The sequence below is a fragment of the Dromiciops gliroides genome, chromosome X (genome assembly GCF_019393635.1).
Source record: "Dromiciops gliroides isolate mDroGli1 chromosome X, mDroGli1.pri, whole genome shotgun sequence".
NCBI lineage: Eukaryota > Metazoa > Chordata > Mammalia > Microbiotheria > Microbiotheriidae > Dromiciops > Dromiciops gliroides.
The window spans coordinates 41,728,268-41,744,002 of NC_057867.1; the positions used below are offsets into that span (position 1 = coordinate 41,728,268).

At 43.2% G+C, this 15,735-nt stretch overlaps 1 protein-coding gene across 4 annotated transcripts in view; it reads right to left on the reverse strand.

The window, feature by feature from the left end:
* TENM1 (teneurin transmembrane protein 1) overlaps positions 1–15,735 on the reverse strand; it is an 895,908-nt gene that overhangs the window by 78,741 nt on the left and 801,432 nt on the right. For all 4 annotated transcript variants that reach the window (XM_043974016.1, XM_043974015.1, XM_043974017.1 and 1 more), the window contains one exon: positions 6,851–7,100. In XM_043974016.1, coding sequence (XP_043829951.1) covers positions 6,851–7,100 — 250 coding nt within the window. The remainder of the gene's footprint in view (positions 1–6,850; positions 7,101–15,735) is intronic.

A 15,735-nucleotide genomic window follows, 5' to 3' on the forward strand; every position in this document is an offset into this window, starting at 1 on the left:
GGCAGGAGAGACCGCTAATAAAATAACAATACATAGGCAAGGGCCTAGTCTATCTACACATCCTGAGAAGAAATGATTCTCCCTCCCTCCAGTCCCTATCATCTCCTGTGATCCAAAGGTACTGACTGGCCCTTATACATGCCCTCATACATGACGTGGCATCTCTGGCCACCCTGTCTTTTCACTGGCTGTTCCTGTACATGAAATGCTTGCCCTTCTTGTTGCTGTCTCCTGGTCTCCTTCCAGACTCAGTTCAAATCTCACTGTCTAGAGGAGGCCTTTGCCGGTTCCCTGCTCTGTCCTTTGTCCTCCCCCACTGCACACAGCTAGTGTCTTCCTTCTAAGACAAACTTTGTATGTTGTCTCCCCAATTAGAATTTAAGCTTTTTGAGGACAGGAATTGGCAGGGATTGTGGGAAGGCAGATGATGCTGTAGTGGATAGAGTGCTGGGCCTGGAGTCAAGAAGACTCCTCTTCTTGAGTTCGAATATGGCCTCAGACATTAGCTGTGTGACCCTGGGCAAATCATTTAACTCTGTTTGCCTCAGTTTCCTCATTTGTAAAATGAGCTGGAGAAGGAAATGGAAAACCACTCCAGTATCTCTGTCAAGAAAACCCAAAATGGGGTCACAAAGAGTTGGACACAACTGAAAAATGACAACAAGCACACCCACAACCACAATGTTTTTGCCTTTCTTTGGATGCTCAAAACTTAATATAGGGGGCAGCTAGGTGGCACAGTGGATAAAGCACTGGCCTTGGATTCAGGAGGACCTGAGTTCTAATCCGATCTCAGACACTTGACACTTTCTAACTTTCTAGCTGTGTGACTCTGGGCAAGTCACTTAACCCCGACTGCCTCACCAAAAAAACCCCACAACAACAAACAAACTTAATATGGTACCTGGCACACAGTAGGTGCTTGGTAACTGCTTGTTGACAGACTGGCTCCCCAGAGTACTGAAATAGAGGCTCCCTTTGTTTTGAACTCTAAGCATGCACAAACCCTGCTCTTCCTGGAAACCTTTCTCCCAACCCTACCCTGACTGCCCCTAAACTGTTTTGATCATGTCCTCCCTTCCCCTGATCAGACACATGAACTGTAAAGCTAGGGACAGTGCAGGACAAAATGAGCCTTTAGGTACTGGAGAATAAAAAATCACTGGAGAAGAATGGGTATTTCCTATCAGTACCTGTCAACTACAGTACAGTGGAAAGAGCAGCAACTTTGAAGCCAGAGGACCTGCCTTCAGGTTCCACCTGCAATGCTAACTCGCTTTTGGACAAATAACAACAACCAGCCTGGGCCTCACTTTCTTCTTCTGTCAAATGAGAGGAGGCTGCACTTGATGGCCTCTGAGGTCCCTTCCGGCCCTATACCTATTCACCTAAGTACTTGATTTTTTCCTTTTCTATTTCTTTTTTAGGAAAGCACACAATAAATAATCCAGAGCATAGCCTGGCATAGAAAGGTGCCATGCCACTGCAGATGCAGGATTTATGTTGGCATCAGGAAGGCCTGAGTTTCCAGTACTGGCTGTGACATGTACTGGCCTAGGCAAGTCATGGAACCTCTCGGGGTCTCAGTAAAATTAGGGGCTTGGTCTTAACAATCACTCAACTTTTATAATCTCAAATAGAATCCTGACCAACAGCAGTATGAGTTCTGTTTGGTTTTGGAGCAATACATTGCCAGTCATGCTTTTTTTTTTTTTTTTGGCTGGTCAATGAGGGTTAAGTGACTTGCCCAGGGTCACACAGCTAGTTAGTGTCAAGTGTCTGAGGCTGGATCTGAACTCAGGTCCTCCTGAATCAAGGGCCGGTGATTATCCACTGAGCCACCTACCTGCCTCCGCCAGTCATCCGTAATGGATTTCCTAGTAGCATCACTAAATTAGCAGTTGAGAGGCGGGGCAAGGTGCTTCTAACCACTTTGATTCTTGCAAAGCCTTTGATGACAGAACTTAATTTTACTTTTTAATATTGTCCCAGAGAGAATTAGGAGATCCCAAAGTGGCTCTATGTCCATAAACAAATAACGAGAACAGCATGCCATAATACATGAAGACTGACACCTCAGGAACTGGCACTATTTAGGCTGGAGAAGGCTAAGGAGACTCAAGGAGATATGAGTGCTATCTTCAGTTATCTGAAGGGCTGCCATGGGGAAGAGGACAGAGCTCAGAGCAGCAGATGGAAATGACAGGAGGACATTTCAGGCTCCAAATATTTAAAAATGTGGATGGGCCAAGGAAAGACAAAGTGGTACAATAAGAAAAGATCTGAGTCCAGAGTCAGAGGAGTTTGTCCCAGTCTCAGACCTGTTCCCACCTGCTTGGGTGACCTAGGCAAATGACTTTGTTTCTAGGAGCCTCTGGGAGTCCATTTTTCCAATAAAAATCTGGGATCCTGGAATTCTAAGCCCATGTGGTGCAAAAGTATGAACGAAAGCATTTGAACCTGGCAGAGAGAAAACACCTCAGCAGGGACAAGCCTAATGTCATGGAATGATGTAAGGAAGCGAGACTGGATCTCAAAGTATTCTAAACTTAGAGAGTTAGAAGCAGCTGCTCAAGACAAAATAATTTTCAAGTTAAGTAAATGGAAAAATGCCCAGGGTCATGTGTGTATACATATGTACATATATTTACATGCGTGAGTATGCTCATTACTCAGCAGTGACAAAAAGTACCCAGGAGGTCTTATCTTAATTTTGAGCTCTAATTCCTTCACACTCTCACTTTTCCATTCACAACTCTACCAGCAATCAATAGGACTGACTACATTAGTATGGGTTTCCAAGGCAACAGATGATTCAGCTCAGGATAGCAGCCACCATGTACTGGGACAAACAATTAAGTTACTTGAACCAAAACCTAATATGGACAGAGTTGCTGCCTCAGCAGCACATAACTAATGAAAACGAAACTTCATTAAATCAAGTGGTTGGGGTCTCTGTCTCTCTGTCTCTTTGTCTTTGTCTCTCTGTCTCTGTCTCTGTCTCTGTTGTGTTTACCTAGTAAAGCTCAGTTAGACACAGTGGCTTCACTGACATGGAGTGTTTGTGCCCCATTCACTGGGGCCTGTTTGGCAGCATGTGAGTGTGGAACAGAGAAGGCAGGCCTAAGTGTTGCCTGAGGTTTAGTTTGGTCAAAGGACAAGAGAGTGAGGAATTCAAGGGACGTGGTCACCTCTAGTACCCAGACTGTGAAGACAGGAAAGGAAGGCCAGAGCAGAGGCAAAGTGGGAGCAGAGGAAGAAGTGTAGGCCAAGGCTGAGGGAGAGATGGGAGGCTAGGAAGTCAGGATCAGAAGACAGTGGGCAGGGGCAGCTAGGTGGCCCAGTGGATAGAGCACCGGCCCTGGATTCAGGAGTACCTGAGTTCAAATCCGGCCTCAGACACTTAACACTTGCTAGCTGTGTGACCCTGGGCAAGTCACTTAACCCTAATTGCCCCCTCAAAAAAAAAGAAGACAGAGGGCAAGGATAGGTGACTTCCAAATGTAACCTTTAAACAAGGACAAGTGTCTGCCTGAGAAAAATGTTCCTAATTTTTTGGTTTGTTTTAAATGCACTTCTCTACAGAGTTCTACTTTTACTTTGAGAATTCATTCCCTTATGAGACTCCACTGGATAAGATCAGAGAGATATGATAATAAGATGTCAAACATCTTGACAAAAAACCTAAAAAATGAAAAAAAAAACCCCATGGAGATCCGATACCAAACATTTGTTTAGCAATTCCCATCTTTACAGATTATTTGGTTTTTTCAGTCTTCATCCTGCTATTTGCCATCCTGCTACCAAAACCTAGGCCTCCTTAGGGTTTCAGGAAAAAGGCCAAATGTTTTCAGATCCAACCTGATTCCAAATCTGGGAATAGGTCCCCCACCTTGAGCTGCTTGTAAGTTTTTCTGAAAAGAAGTTTGCCTGAGCACCACTGAGGTCCTCCTCCTGCCTCCCTGGGGACTGGAGGTGACCTGACCCTACATTCTTAAAGGTTATGTCAGCCGAGTGGAAGCTTTGGAAGCTCCCACACAGCCATGTAAAAGATTGAGTAAGGCGGACATCTGAAAGACAAGCTGCCTAAGTCAGACAGTCATCTCCACCACGGGCACAAAGGTGTTCATTTTCAAAAAATGACTGTTTGTGCCAGCAGAGGTGGCATCACATGCACATAAACACAGGTTGTTGGAATAGATTTGGCCAAAGCTGTGCAGCTACAAGGTGAGCAAGCTCACATCTCCCTGCTGGGAACATCTCCTCCCCTTGCTCCTCCTACGTCCCTGTAGCTCTTACAGGGGCCAGTGCTTTCCAGAAGTGGAAGAAAGAACATTTTATGAACAGTGGTTTTTCTTTGGATTTGCTTGATCTGTGCTGAGCTTTAAACTGCCGCTGTAGTCTCTTTCTTTTTTGTTTGTTTGTTTGTTTTGGTAGGGCAATGAGGGCTAAGTGACCTGCCCAGGGTCACACAGCTAGTAAGTGTGAAGTGTCTGAGGCCAAATTTGAACTCAGGTCCTCCTGAATCCAGGCTGGTGCTTTATCCACTGCGCCACCTAGCTGCCCCCTGTAGCCTCTTTCTTATCAGCAAAAGGATTTAATAGCTTTCTTTCCTATTGTAACATTTCTAATTGTAATTAAGAAATGTATTAAAACTGGAGAGAATTAGTGTGAGAAAAGTTATGTGGGCTTGGACTGGGAGATTTTCCCTGCCAGGCAAGAAGGAATAGCTAATGCTAAGAGAAAGGGTGCCAAAGCAAATTTGACAATCAGGAATGTTTTTTATGTATAAATATAAATATATATATATATATATATATGGGGGGTATGTGTATGTATATGTGTGTATATACATATATATACACACACATGCACAAATAGAATAAATATATACACACATATACATATAGATATATTAAAAAATCCCTAATATACTCATCTGTGTGTGTGTGTGTGCAGGTATGTGTGTCTGTATGTGTATGTAAGCATAGACAAGGAATCCAGTGTTAACTGAAAAGAAGCCAAAGCTTGTTCAATACTTTGAGTGACCTTTTATGATGCCCTCTCTATTCATTGGCTGCTCAGTAAATGTTGACTGACTTCACACTTTCCTTGCTCCCAGGCCCAACTTCTTGTCATTATTCCTCAGGCTGTGCTGGAGGAGAACATAGGGAGGCCATAGAATTCTTTTCTCACTGGAGGTGAGATGGAAGGGGGGGCAGCCAAAATTTTAGGAAGCAGTCGGCTAGATGGGACCAAGAAACTTCTGGGACACATCAGAACTATTCTGGTCAGTTCTCCAAAGCATCAGAGAAAGTCACCACCGGGACGACTGTCAAAACAGCGTTCTCACCCCAAGCTTAAATGAGCAAAGGCCCCAGAATGGGAGAAATGGGCTCACTGAGATCGCAGGATCTGGAAGGGGCCTCAGAGGATCCCTAGTTTCATCCTCTCATTTTAAGGATGAGGAAATTGAGTTCTATAAGGTAAAGTGGCTCACCCAGCAGCCCACAGGTAGTAAGCATCAGAGGGGAGATTTGAAGCCAGGTTTTCTGACTCTGATTTCCACTGTATCATGCTAATTATCAACTGATTTGTGTGCTGGAAGATGTGAACAGGCAGAAATTCCCTTAAAATATGTTTAAATATTATATACATAAAGACAACCATGGGGAGGAGGTGAAAATGTTCTTGTCCTGCATATTCCTGCCCTGCAACTTTACCTAGGGCTTCATTCAAACATGTATTTTCCCTGTATCCTGCCTGCCTGCCTTCTCTCTCTCTCTCGCTCTCTCGCTCTCTCTCTCTCTCTCTCTCTCTCTCTCTCTCTCTTCCTCTCATCTATCTATCCATCTATCCATCTATCATCTATCTATATTATGGGGATGGTTCTTAGTTCTCTATCTTTGCCTGCTGATTCATTTCAGAGAAATGAGACATTCCTATCTGCTAATTTGTTAAATGCCCCTATATACCACACTTTAAAGTTTGGAGAGTAGTTGAGGGGGGTCATGTCATCCACTTAGTCCATGGACAGACTTCATAACACTTTTCTTCCTAGTTATTATTCCTGCCTATCTGAGTCATTAGGCTCCTGTGAAAATTTCCAAAGAGCTACAACTGAATAGGAGATAATCATCTGTGTGGAAGGATCTCTTTCTTTTAGCTATGGGGAAGTACAGCATATTAAGCTCATGAGAGCAGTCTCTGAAAAACTAGAGAGGTCAGCCAGTGGCCACACCATCCCCACCTTTATTCCCTACATCGTCATCACCTCAATCACTTGTAACGCTCAAAGATGCCAAGGTGGACATTTAGGAATGGAAGCAACAGATAACACCTTGTCTCCCCCCATTTAAAATGCTGGAAAGTCCAAAGCAATCTCACAGAGGAGGGAAAACTATTGGGAAGGGCACTGTCCATGTGGGAAGTTTCGTTTTCTCCTGTACATGAGAGAATAACAGGAAATTCTATCTCTGCACTATGGCCTTCTTCATGGTTCTGCAACCCAGCTGTTGTAGAATCAGCAGACAGCTTAAAGCCAGAGAGAAGCAGGCCTGGCAGAATCTATCTTTTACTGGACATGTCCAGTCGGTAGCAGTCTGTACCCCCCACATTTCATTCCAACAAATTGGGATTAGGCAAATGTGTGGGCAGCCCATGTTTCATCATTTTTGCTATGGCTGCTGACTCACCACTAAAGCACCTGTTTAGAAAGCAGTTGCTGATGGATGAAAGGGCAAAATGGACAGGATGGGCCATGAACCCCATCAATATTCAGTTTGAGTTATCTCATATTTCCTAATATACCTATCCACAGGCCAAAGCAAAGAAATCTGGGATAGCTTACCTTAATTCCAAAATACTAATGGAATTTCCTGATGGAAATATCCTCCTTACAAAGTTGAAGTCCCCAATATAAACACTGCCATCGGGGCCAGATGCTAAGGCAACTGGAGCGAAAAGTTTATTGTTGTGGGCCAGGCCGTTGCAGCTGGTGCAGGCAACGCTTCTCTGGTGCCCATTTCCCATGATGGTTGAGATGACTGGAGGCTGCTGGGAAATGAACATGTTTTCTCCATTCCCTTTATGCACAATTCCTAAACAGAATAAAAAAAAACAACACAGGGAGGGGGATTAGATCATCTATCATGTTGTAGCCCTGGTGACTTTTTAGTTCTCTTTGACATAATTTGAACTAGAGAAAAGTCTTGGAGATGACATATGAGATCTGAGTTCTGGTCCCATCTTATTATTGTTTTTCAGTATGTGTGAGGCAAGCTGTTTTACTGCCCCTCATGCCTGCCAATGAGATATTATTCTAGCTGTAAATTATGCCCTTCTATTTTAAGGCTATTTCTAATTAGGCCGAACAAAGGATAGTTGAACAAATCCCTGTTCATTTTATACTTTACGTTACTCAAATGGATCTATGATCTCATCAATTCTGATGTTCCTTCCAATTATGCAGATCTCAACCCATCCCTACCTGCCCATCTTGTGTGACTTTTGCCCGTGCCACCCCACAGATTAATCCCACAGGTTCACCACAGGGAATGTACTCAACATGCTAGAAGGTTTTCTCTCTTCTAATATCACAAGAGTACCAGTTGTCATCCCTCTTGTCCTCACCCCATAATCTGGATGTGTTCTGTTTTGATCCTCTGCTTCCCTGGTGACATACTTTATGTCTATTCATTTTGGAAGCTCCTTACTGGTCACATGATGAAGCATACTTTCACCTATTGTGTATCTCTGCATTGCCATATAATATTGATAAAATTTGCTATGCAGAGATTATCTGTGGCCAATTTTTCCTCTAACTGGTTTTCTTCTGATACCTAACATATTGGGCTCCTCTCCCTCTTCACATAACTTGAGTAGAAGCAGAAAACTCACCATCCTAGCAAAATATCATCAGGGAGGTGATTTGCCACTGTTGCTGCAAAAATCTCTCTCTCCATCTATTTGGCCTGTCTGCATTTCCACAATGTCTAAAAGACCCTCCATGTATCTTCTGTATCTTAGGGTTCACTGTTATTTCTTCCTTTCACCAGTGGAGATAACAGAGATACCGACTATATTTACCAAAACACTGGTCACCACTCTCGAAAGCTCTTCTATTTCCTAAGTCTCCCATTCCAAAGAATCAAGAACTCCAGACCAGGTGAAACGTCCAGGATGTGGAAACACACTCTGGTATACTAGACCAGAGTGGATGCCAAGAATTGAGTGAGCATTTAACTCCTGAGCAGTCATTTCTAACTACTCTCCCCAAGCCCCACTCACTTCACTGACCCACCAGTATCACTCTAAGTACTCTGAGAAATGCTTCCCTCAATTTTCCCAGCGTGTGACTCTCGACTCCAGTACCCCCCAATAGAAAGCATTGATTTCTCAGAGACAGTCAGATCACTGGCCCAAATAAAGAAGAGAAGAAAACATGCACAACAATGTAACATCAACATTATGGAACAGAGTTGGAAGCTGCCTTCCAGGAATCTGAAATCTCATTTGTCCTGCATCTCTTAGACTTCAGATCCCATTCTTTCCCCTCCTCCTCCCTCCTTGGGGCTTCTTTTTCTTTCTTTTTTTTTTTTTTGGTGAGGCAATTGGGGTTAAGTGACTTGCCCAAGGTCACACAGCTAGTAAGTGTTAAGTGTCTGAGGCCAGATTTGAACTCAGGTCCTCCTGAATCCAGGACCGGTGCTCTATCCACTGTGCTACCTCGCTGCCCGAGGGGCTTCTTTTTCAAAGGCAGCTTCTGCTTGAGGCAGAACTTTTCTCTTCACTTTGTTAATGAGTGTGATTTGGTAGTACAGTCATTTCTTAGAATTTTGAATATTTAGTAAGGAAGATGAATGGAGTGGTGCTCTGCGCCATACTCCGAGGACAACATTTACCTTGAAAACTGACTGTATACTCCAATGAGGATGAGCCATGCCTCACAGAGTGCACAAGAAAAGGGCTGACCAGACACCTGTGGCACTGTAAGGAGCTCTTCCCATCATGAAGAACTGAATCTCCCACCAATGAGACCATAAATGTGGAAACCACTGGGAAGCATGTCAGCTGTTTCAGCAATACACTGCAGGGCATGGCATTCAAAATTCTTTCCAATTATTGGCTTAGAGACACCAGATGGGGTATTAACATCTCTTTTCTCAGGTAGCTCTCATGTGCGTGTGCATGTGTATGTGTGTATGTGTGTATCAATATTACGGTATACTTAACAATTACCCTCAAAATGACATGTTATTACTAGACTCCTGACAATTTCAAAAAGTAAAGATGGCTATGCTAAAGCATTCTTCTAAGTCTGCAATTCAAAAACTCCCCTTTTCCATTAGAAAGCCCAGCACTCCATCAAAGAACAAGAATGATTAAAGGAAATAAAACATAAGGCAATGTACTTTCTGATTACATCTCAACAATTTCTGTCTTGCTTTCATGCAAGGAACTGAAGTGCTGATGTACTGAAATTACCATTCCCGTTTAAAGCTGGAGCAATCGGAGCGAAATGGGCAAGCCCCCTTCGTATTGCATTGGCAAAAATAGATCATTTTGAAGGTTGTTTTGAGAATCTGTTTAACCTTCCATTATACAACAGTGGGGCAGGCGATCTAGCAACGATGATTTAACACCAGTTCTTCTGCAAGAGGTTGCTTTAGAAATACTGTGTTTATGTTCCTGGAACTCTTGATCAATTACCAGTGCCCCCTTTCCATTTTATTCTACCATCAGCGCTCATTTTGAAAACAGAAGCAAGTGAACCTGAAACTTAGCACACGATATTTATGGGAAAGGCCAAATCTCTGCTGTGCTTTGGGCTTCACAGAGTCAGCAAAGGAAGCCCACAGGCTCAGGCCTGCTGGAGTCTGGGAGCAGGGCACTGTGGGTTTACTCCTTCAACTTCTCCCTCCCATTGCAAAAATTTCAGTCTGTTGTGCAGTAAGGCAAACACATTGCTAAACCCTCCTACTTCTTTACTTAGAACTTGGGAAGTGTATCAAGAAGTGGGAAATGAAAATTTCCCTCAGAAGCCAGTGGGTGGAGCTTTATGCTGATTTTAGAGAAGACACCATTTTTCAAACTTATGAATGAGGGCCACAATCCATATTTCTCTCAGGAGATGACAGAGGGGACAGAAGAAGAAGCTGGGAGATATGCCAGGGTAATCAATGGAAATGCCTGTCCCTGCCCCACGGCAAAAATCGCCTGGTTGACAGAAGCTACTGCTTTATTTCTGAGGCCCAGAAGTTCAAGAAGATTGTTTATTCATCTTCAAGAGGTGACAATCCCCAAGCAGCAGCGCCCCGGACAGCTTCCTCCTGCTCAGTCATGTTCAGAGTACGCGCTGATCGTTGTTAATGCTCGCCTGGCAGCCAACACGAGGGACTCTATTTACTATGACAGCAGATGGCAACCAGCACCCTGGCTTTATGAGGGGTGAGCAGTGTTGACTGTTAATGCCTCAGAACTTCAAAGACCTGAGTTCTTCTAAGAGGGACAGTTTCTTTTGAAAGCTGTCCTGTGCTGCACAAAATGAGTGACAAGTGTGTGCATCCATATCCAATCAAAGTAGATACTACATGTGTAGGTATTGACAAGATATTAGGAGACACCCTGTTTTCCAGAGGTAAGGCCCAGCAAGCAAGCTGCTCCCTGAGCATGGGCAAGCACCACCAGATTGAGAAATGAAGCCCTGCTATGAATGGCCTTTTTGTCACTAGACAACCTTGCCTCACTGTTGCTGTGGTGCCTCACCAGTGTGGCTCTGCTATACAGTTTGACTCTTTGTCTAGCCACAGGTGTATCAAGTAAGGGTCAGCCACATGAAAGTGGCCTTCCCCCATTAGGGGCAGAGCCCTGGCGAACATGTCCTTGCTTGCAGTCCATTTTCCTCACTTTGCAAAGAAAACTTCTCTTTAACTCCTGACTTACCTGTCTCTAGCCTGCTCTGTTCAGCTCTGTCTATTCACAGGGTAGAGGCCAGTTACGGTCCATATACAGTATGTATGCACGTATGGATGTGCAGGTGTGCATATATGGGCATATGAGCATGTGTGCACATACGTGCACATTTGTGTAGTCATGCACACATACATGTATGTACGTATGTGCGTACACAGATGCTTCAGGCACAATATTTCAAACTATTCCTCTATAGCCAACAGTTAATTTTCAGGAAGATATAATTGCTACAAGTGGGTATGACAAATGGTCTGGAAATGTTACCTACTGGAAAGCACACACTGAACAAGAGATCTGGAGTCAAAGAAAAACAGAACTGAAGGGCAGCTGGCATCCAACCTAATTATACCAGTAAGACAAAACTGGGGGGAAGGGACAGAGAGACTTGGTTCTAATCTGCTGCTTGCTTTGGATTGAAAAGAAGTAGCTGTCGAAAGAGCAAGTCTCTCCTTCGCACCCTCCCCCCTCTCCTGCTTTCCCAGCCCCCCCCCCATTGAAGGAATCAGAGCAGGAGTATTTGGAGAGATTTTGCCTCCTGCCTTAATCACTTAGCAAAGGCCAGCTGATCCAAGGGGACAGTATCATTGCTTTCCAAATTGGCCTTTTCACAGTAGCTCTTTTGGATTTATCATTCCTACTTTGAAAACAGTTTTTGTGGGTGGATTTAGATTAGCAAAGTACCTCAAGAGAGGTGTTTGTGTCCAAGGTCACACCAAAAGGCAATGCCTGAGCTGGCTCTAGGCCTGCTTCCTGGCATTCTGATGGGCTCTTTGACCAGCATGGGGGCTTGAGATGTAATGATAAAATGAATAAATGCTCCCTTTTGAGAAGCTGGCCAATGCAAAGCTTCGGACTTAGAATAAACCCTGAGAAATAACTTGGCACCAATGAATGAAAAACTAATTAATGGTGAATTAGCATGGAAGGAACAAATTCATGCAAGTCAGGAGGTACCCAAAGCCAACTTTTCTCAATCATTTCATCCTGTCCTGAACTTTGAAGGTGGTGAATGGTAAACTGGAAGAGGATACCGACCTGGGAGCTCACAGCTGGAGGTGGGCTTGATTGAGGTCAGTTCTCTCTTTTGTGTTTAATGTCAAGGACAAGCATGTGGAAAAGACAATCCATATGAGCCAAGAAAAGTGGGTGAGAAAGAAGTGGTTTCTGAAAATGTCAAACTATTTCCAATCAAAGCAAAAAACCTAATAATTTAATAAGTGACACATGCCCTTTCATATTTGTACTATTTAAACTCTAGCTCTACTTCTGACAACAGAAAAAGAAAGAGCTGACATTTTCAATTGGATGTTGTAGTCCCGTTCAGTTATGAGACCTGGTGGTCCTTGTGATCTTTGCCCAATATTCTTTCTCAAAGACAGAAATGAACTTTGGATTCTTCTTTGAAAAAGGAGGAAGAAAAAGGGATAGAATGATAAGAACAACAATAATGACATCTACATGGTTCTTTAAAATCAGCCAAACACATCCTTTCTTCAAGAAGTGTCAAAAAGGCACCTTTGGGGAAGAAAGCTGCTTTGACAAACAAAACTAATGTAATGAAGATTACAAGGGAAGCGGAAAACTGGGCAAGAATTTTTGAAACAAATATGTCTGATAAAAGCCTCATTTCTCAATTGTATAGAGAACTGAGTCAAATTTATAAAAATACAAGTCATTCCCCAACTGATAAATGGTCAAAGGATACGAATAGGCAGTTTTCAGACAAAGGAATCAAAGCTATCTATAATCATATGAAAAAAATGCTCTAGATCTCTATTGATCAGAGAAATGCAAATTAAAACAACTCTGAGATATCACCTCACACCTATCAGAGAGGCAAATATAACAAAAATGGAAAATATTGGATGTTGGAGGGGATGTAGGAAAGCTGGGACTCTAATCCACTGTTGGGGTTGTAAAAGGATCCATCCATTCTGGAGAGCAATTTGGAACTATGCCCAAAGGGCTGTATAGAAACTCACATACCCTTTGATCCAGCAATACCACACTGCTAGGTTTATATCCCAAAAACATCCCCCAAAAGAGAAAAAGACCTATTTGTACAAATAGCAGCTCTTTTTGTGGTGGCTAAGAAGTGGAAATCAAAGGAATGCCCATCCATTGGAGAATGACTAAACAAACTGTGGTATATGATGGTGATGGAATATTATTGTGTTAAAAGAAATGACAAGCTGGATGACTTCAGAAAGGCCTTGAAAGAATACTATGAACTGATGTATAGTGAAGTGAGCAGAACCGAGAAAACATTGTGCACAGAGACAGCAATATTTTTTGACTAGGAACTGTGAATGACTTGACTATTCTCAGCAATGCAACGATCCAAGACAATCCCAAAGGACTACTGATGAAACATACTATCCACCTCCAAAGAAAGAACTGATATTGATTGATGGAACACAGACTGAAGCATGCTATTTTTCACTTTCTTTCATTTTTTTCTTGTATTCAAGTTATGGTAATGTCTTACACAATCGTACATGTATAGCCTATATCTGACTGATTGCTGCCTTAGCAAGGGATAAAAATTGGAACCCCAAACTATAGATAAAAATGTTTATTACTTTTTGAAAAAAGGATGCTGCTTTGAGGGGCAGCTAGATGGCACAGTGGATAAAGCACTAGCCTTGGATTCAGGAGGACCTGATTTCAAATCCGACCTCAGACACTTGATACTTACTAGCTGTGTGACACTGGGCAAGTCACTTAACTCTCATTGCCCTGCCTCCCCGCCCCCCCCCCAAAAAAAGAATGATGTTTTGGAGAGACCATTTTGGAAAGACAGCAAGAATGTTTACCCTTTGAGCGTTACCAGAGCCTTGTGTGTTACTAAAGATAAGATTATCCCCATTTTACAGTTGAGGAAAGTGAGGCTCTAAAATGTCAGAAGTGTGATTTGCAGTCAACTCTTCCTAACTCCAAGTCTAGCACCACAGCTACTATGCATGCACTTTGTTCAGGGTGGTGGAGCAGTTCTCCCAACAAAGGCTTGTAGATGCCACAGACAGACATCTTTATGTTCAAGAGGCAGCCCTTGTGATGGAAAGCAGCTATATTATTGTTTCAAGCGTCATCCCCAATCCTGGAATTAATCCTCTTTACATCCAATGTGAGAGACACACATTCAGGTCTCCAATTTGGCTTTTCTACTTAAGTTGCTGTTTCACCAAAATCAGCTTCTTTCTGCCTCTATCCTTACCAGAGCGAGAGAAGGCTTGTGCCTTGTTACCCTCGTTTATTTCCGCTCTGCTTTCTTCAGATGTCTTGTATAAGGTCAATTAAGGAGAATTTCATCTTGAAACAGTGATAATGCCCCAAGCCTAAGGTCGCAGGTTTGGTCATATTCCTCTATCCTATGGTTAAGTGGCCTCGGTGGAAAGATTAAGCTATGGAAACCCTTTTCCATCTCGCCCCTGAGGGCTACTAAAAACTCTGCCCTTAAGGATGTTTTGAGTCATTGAGCATTTGGGATCAAGTCGGCCTACAAGTGTTTGGGCTATACTCAGTGCTAAAGGGACTGCTGGTTGACACTTGCTTTTGTTTATGCCTGCAATAAACCTCACTTCACACCATAAGCAGTGTGGCACAGGAGAAGGGAAGGTGAAGGTGGAGACAGAGGACCTGGTTTAAATGCTAGTCCTGCCTCTTGCTACCTGTGTAACCTTGGATAAGTCAATCTCCTTGGGGGGTGAGGGGGCAGCTAGGTGGTGCTGCAGTGGATAAAGCACCAGCCCTGGATTCAGGAGGCCCTGAGTTCAAATCCGGCCTCAGACACTTGACACTTATTAGCTGTGTGACCCTGGGAAAGTCACTTAACCCTCGCTGCCCTGCCCCCCCCCCAAAAAAAAAGAAAAAGGAAAGTGCGTGGGGGGGGGGACAGTTGGGTCAGATGGCCTTTAAGGTTTCTGAGCTCAAGAGGTAGGAGCCTATGAACTGTTCAGTCTCTCATGGAGTTAATTCCTGCACCTCTTGATTCAAACCCAAGCTGTCATTGACTTTTGGCTTCCCTGGCTTCCTTCAAGACTCATCTTAAATCCCATAATCTCCAGGAAGCCTTTCCTGGTCCCTTCAGATGCTAGTGTCTTCCCTTCTCCCATCACCTTCCATCTACTCTGTACATAACTGTATGCAGCTATTTACTTACATGTGTCTCCCCCAGGAGACTGTGAACTCCTTGAGAGAAGGGACTGTGTTTGTACTTGTCTTTGTAGTCCCAGCACTTAGCATAATACCTGACACATAGTAAGCCCTCAATAAATGTTTACTGATGGTATTGTGTCATGATATATGCATACATTTGCTGTTTAAATGTGTGTCCCCTAGTATTTTGCGAGTTAATTTGGATTCAAATTTTATTGTTTCTTTCTTTAGCAAACCACCAAGTGTAAAAAATCTTGAACAAAACGATCAGGCTTCTATGTGAGAAGGCAGTGGGAAGTAGGGGATGGGGCGTGTGAAGGAAAAGTTTCAGAATTTTCAGAGACCTATAAGTGTGAACTTCGAAAGTTTTGTGAAATCTGGCGAACATACAAAAGATTCCTAAAACTTTCAGTTATAGAATTTTACTCCTGGTGTCTGGTCCACAAGGAGGGTCAATTTCAGCATAAGATTCTGTATGTCAAGGATTTTAAAACTTAAGAGAATTTCATGATGTAAACGAGCTTGTCTGTGGGAAGGAGGGAGACCAATATTTTCAGGTAAAAGGAGAAGGTGGTGAAAATCATTACCGTCATAATTTGGCTG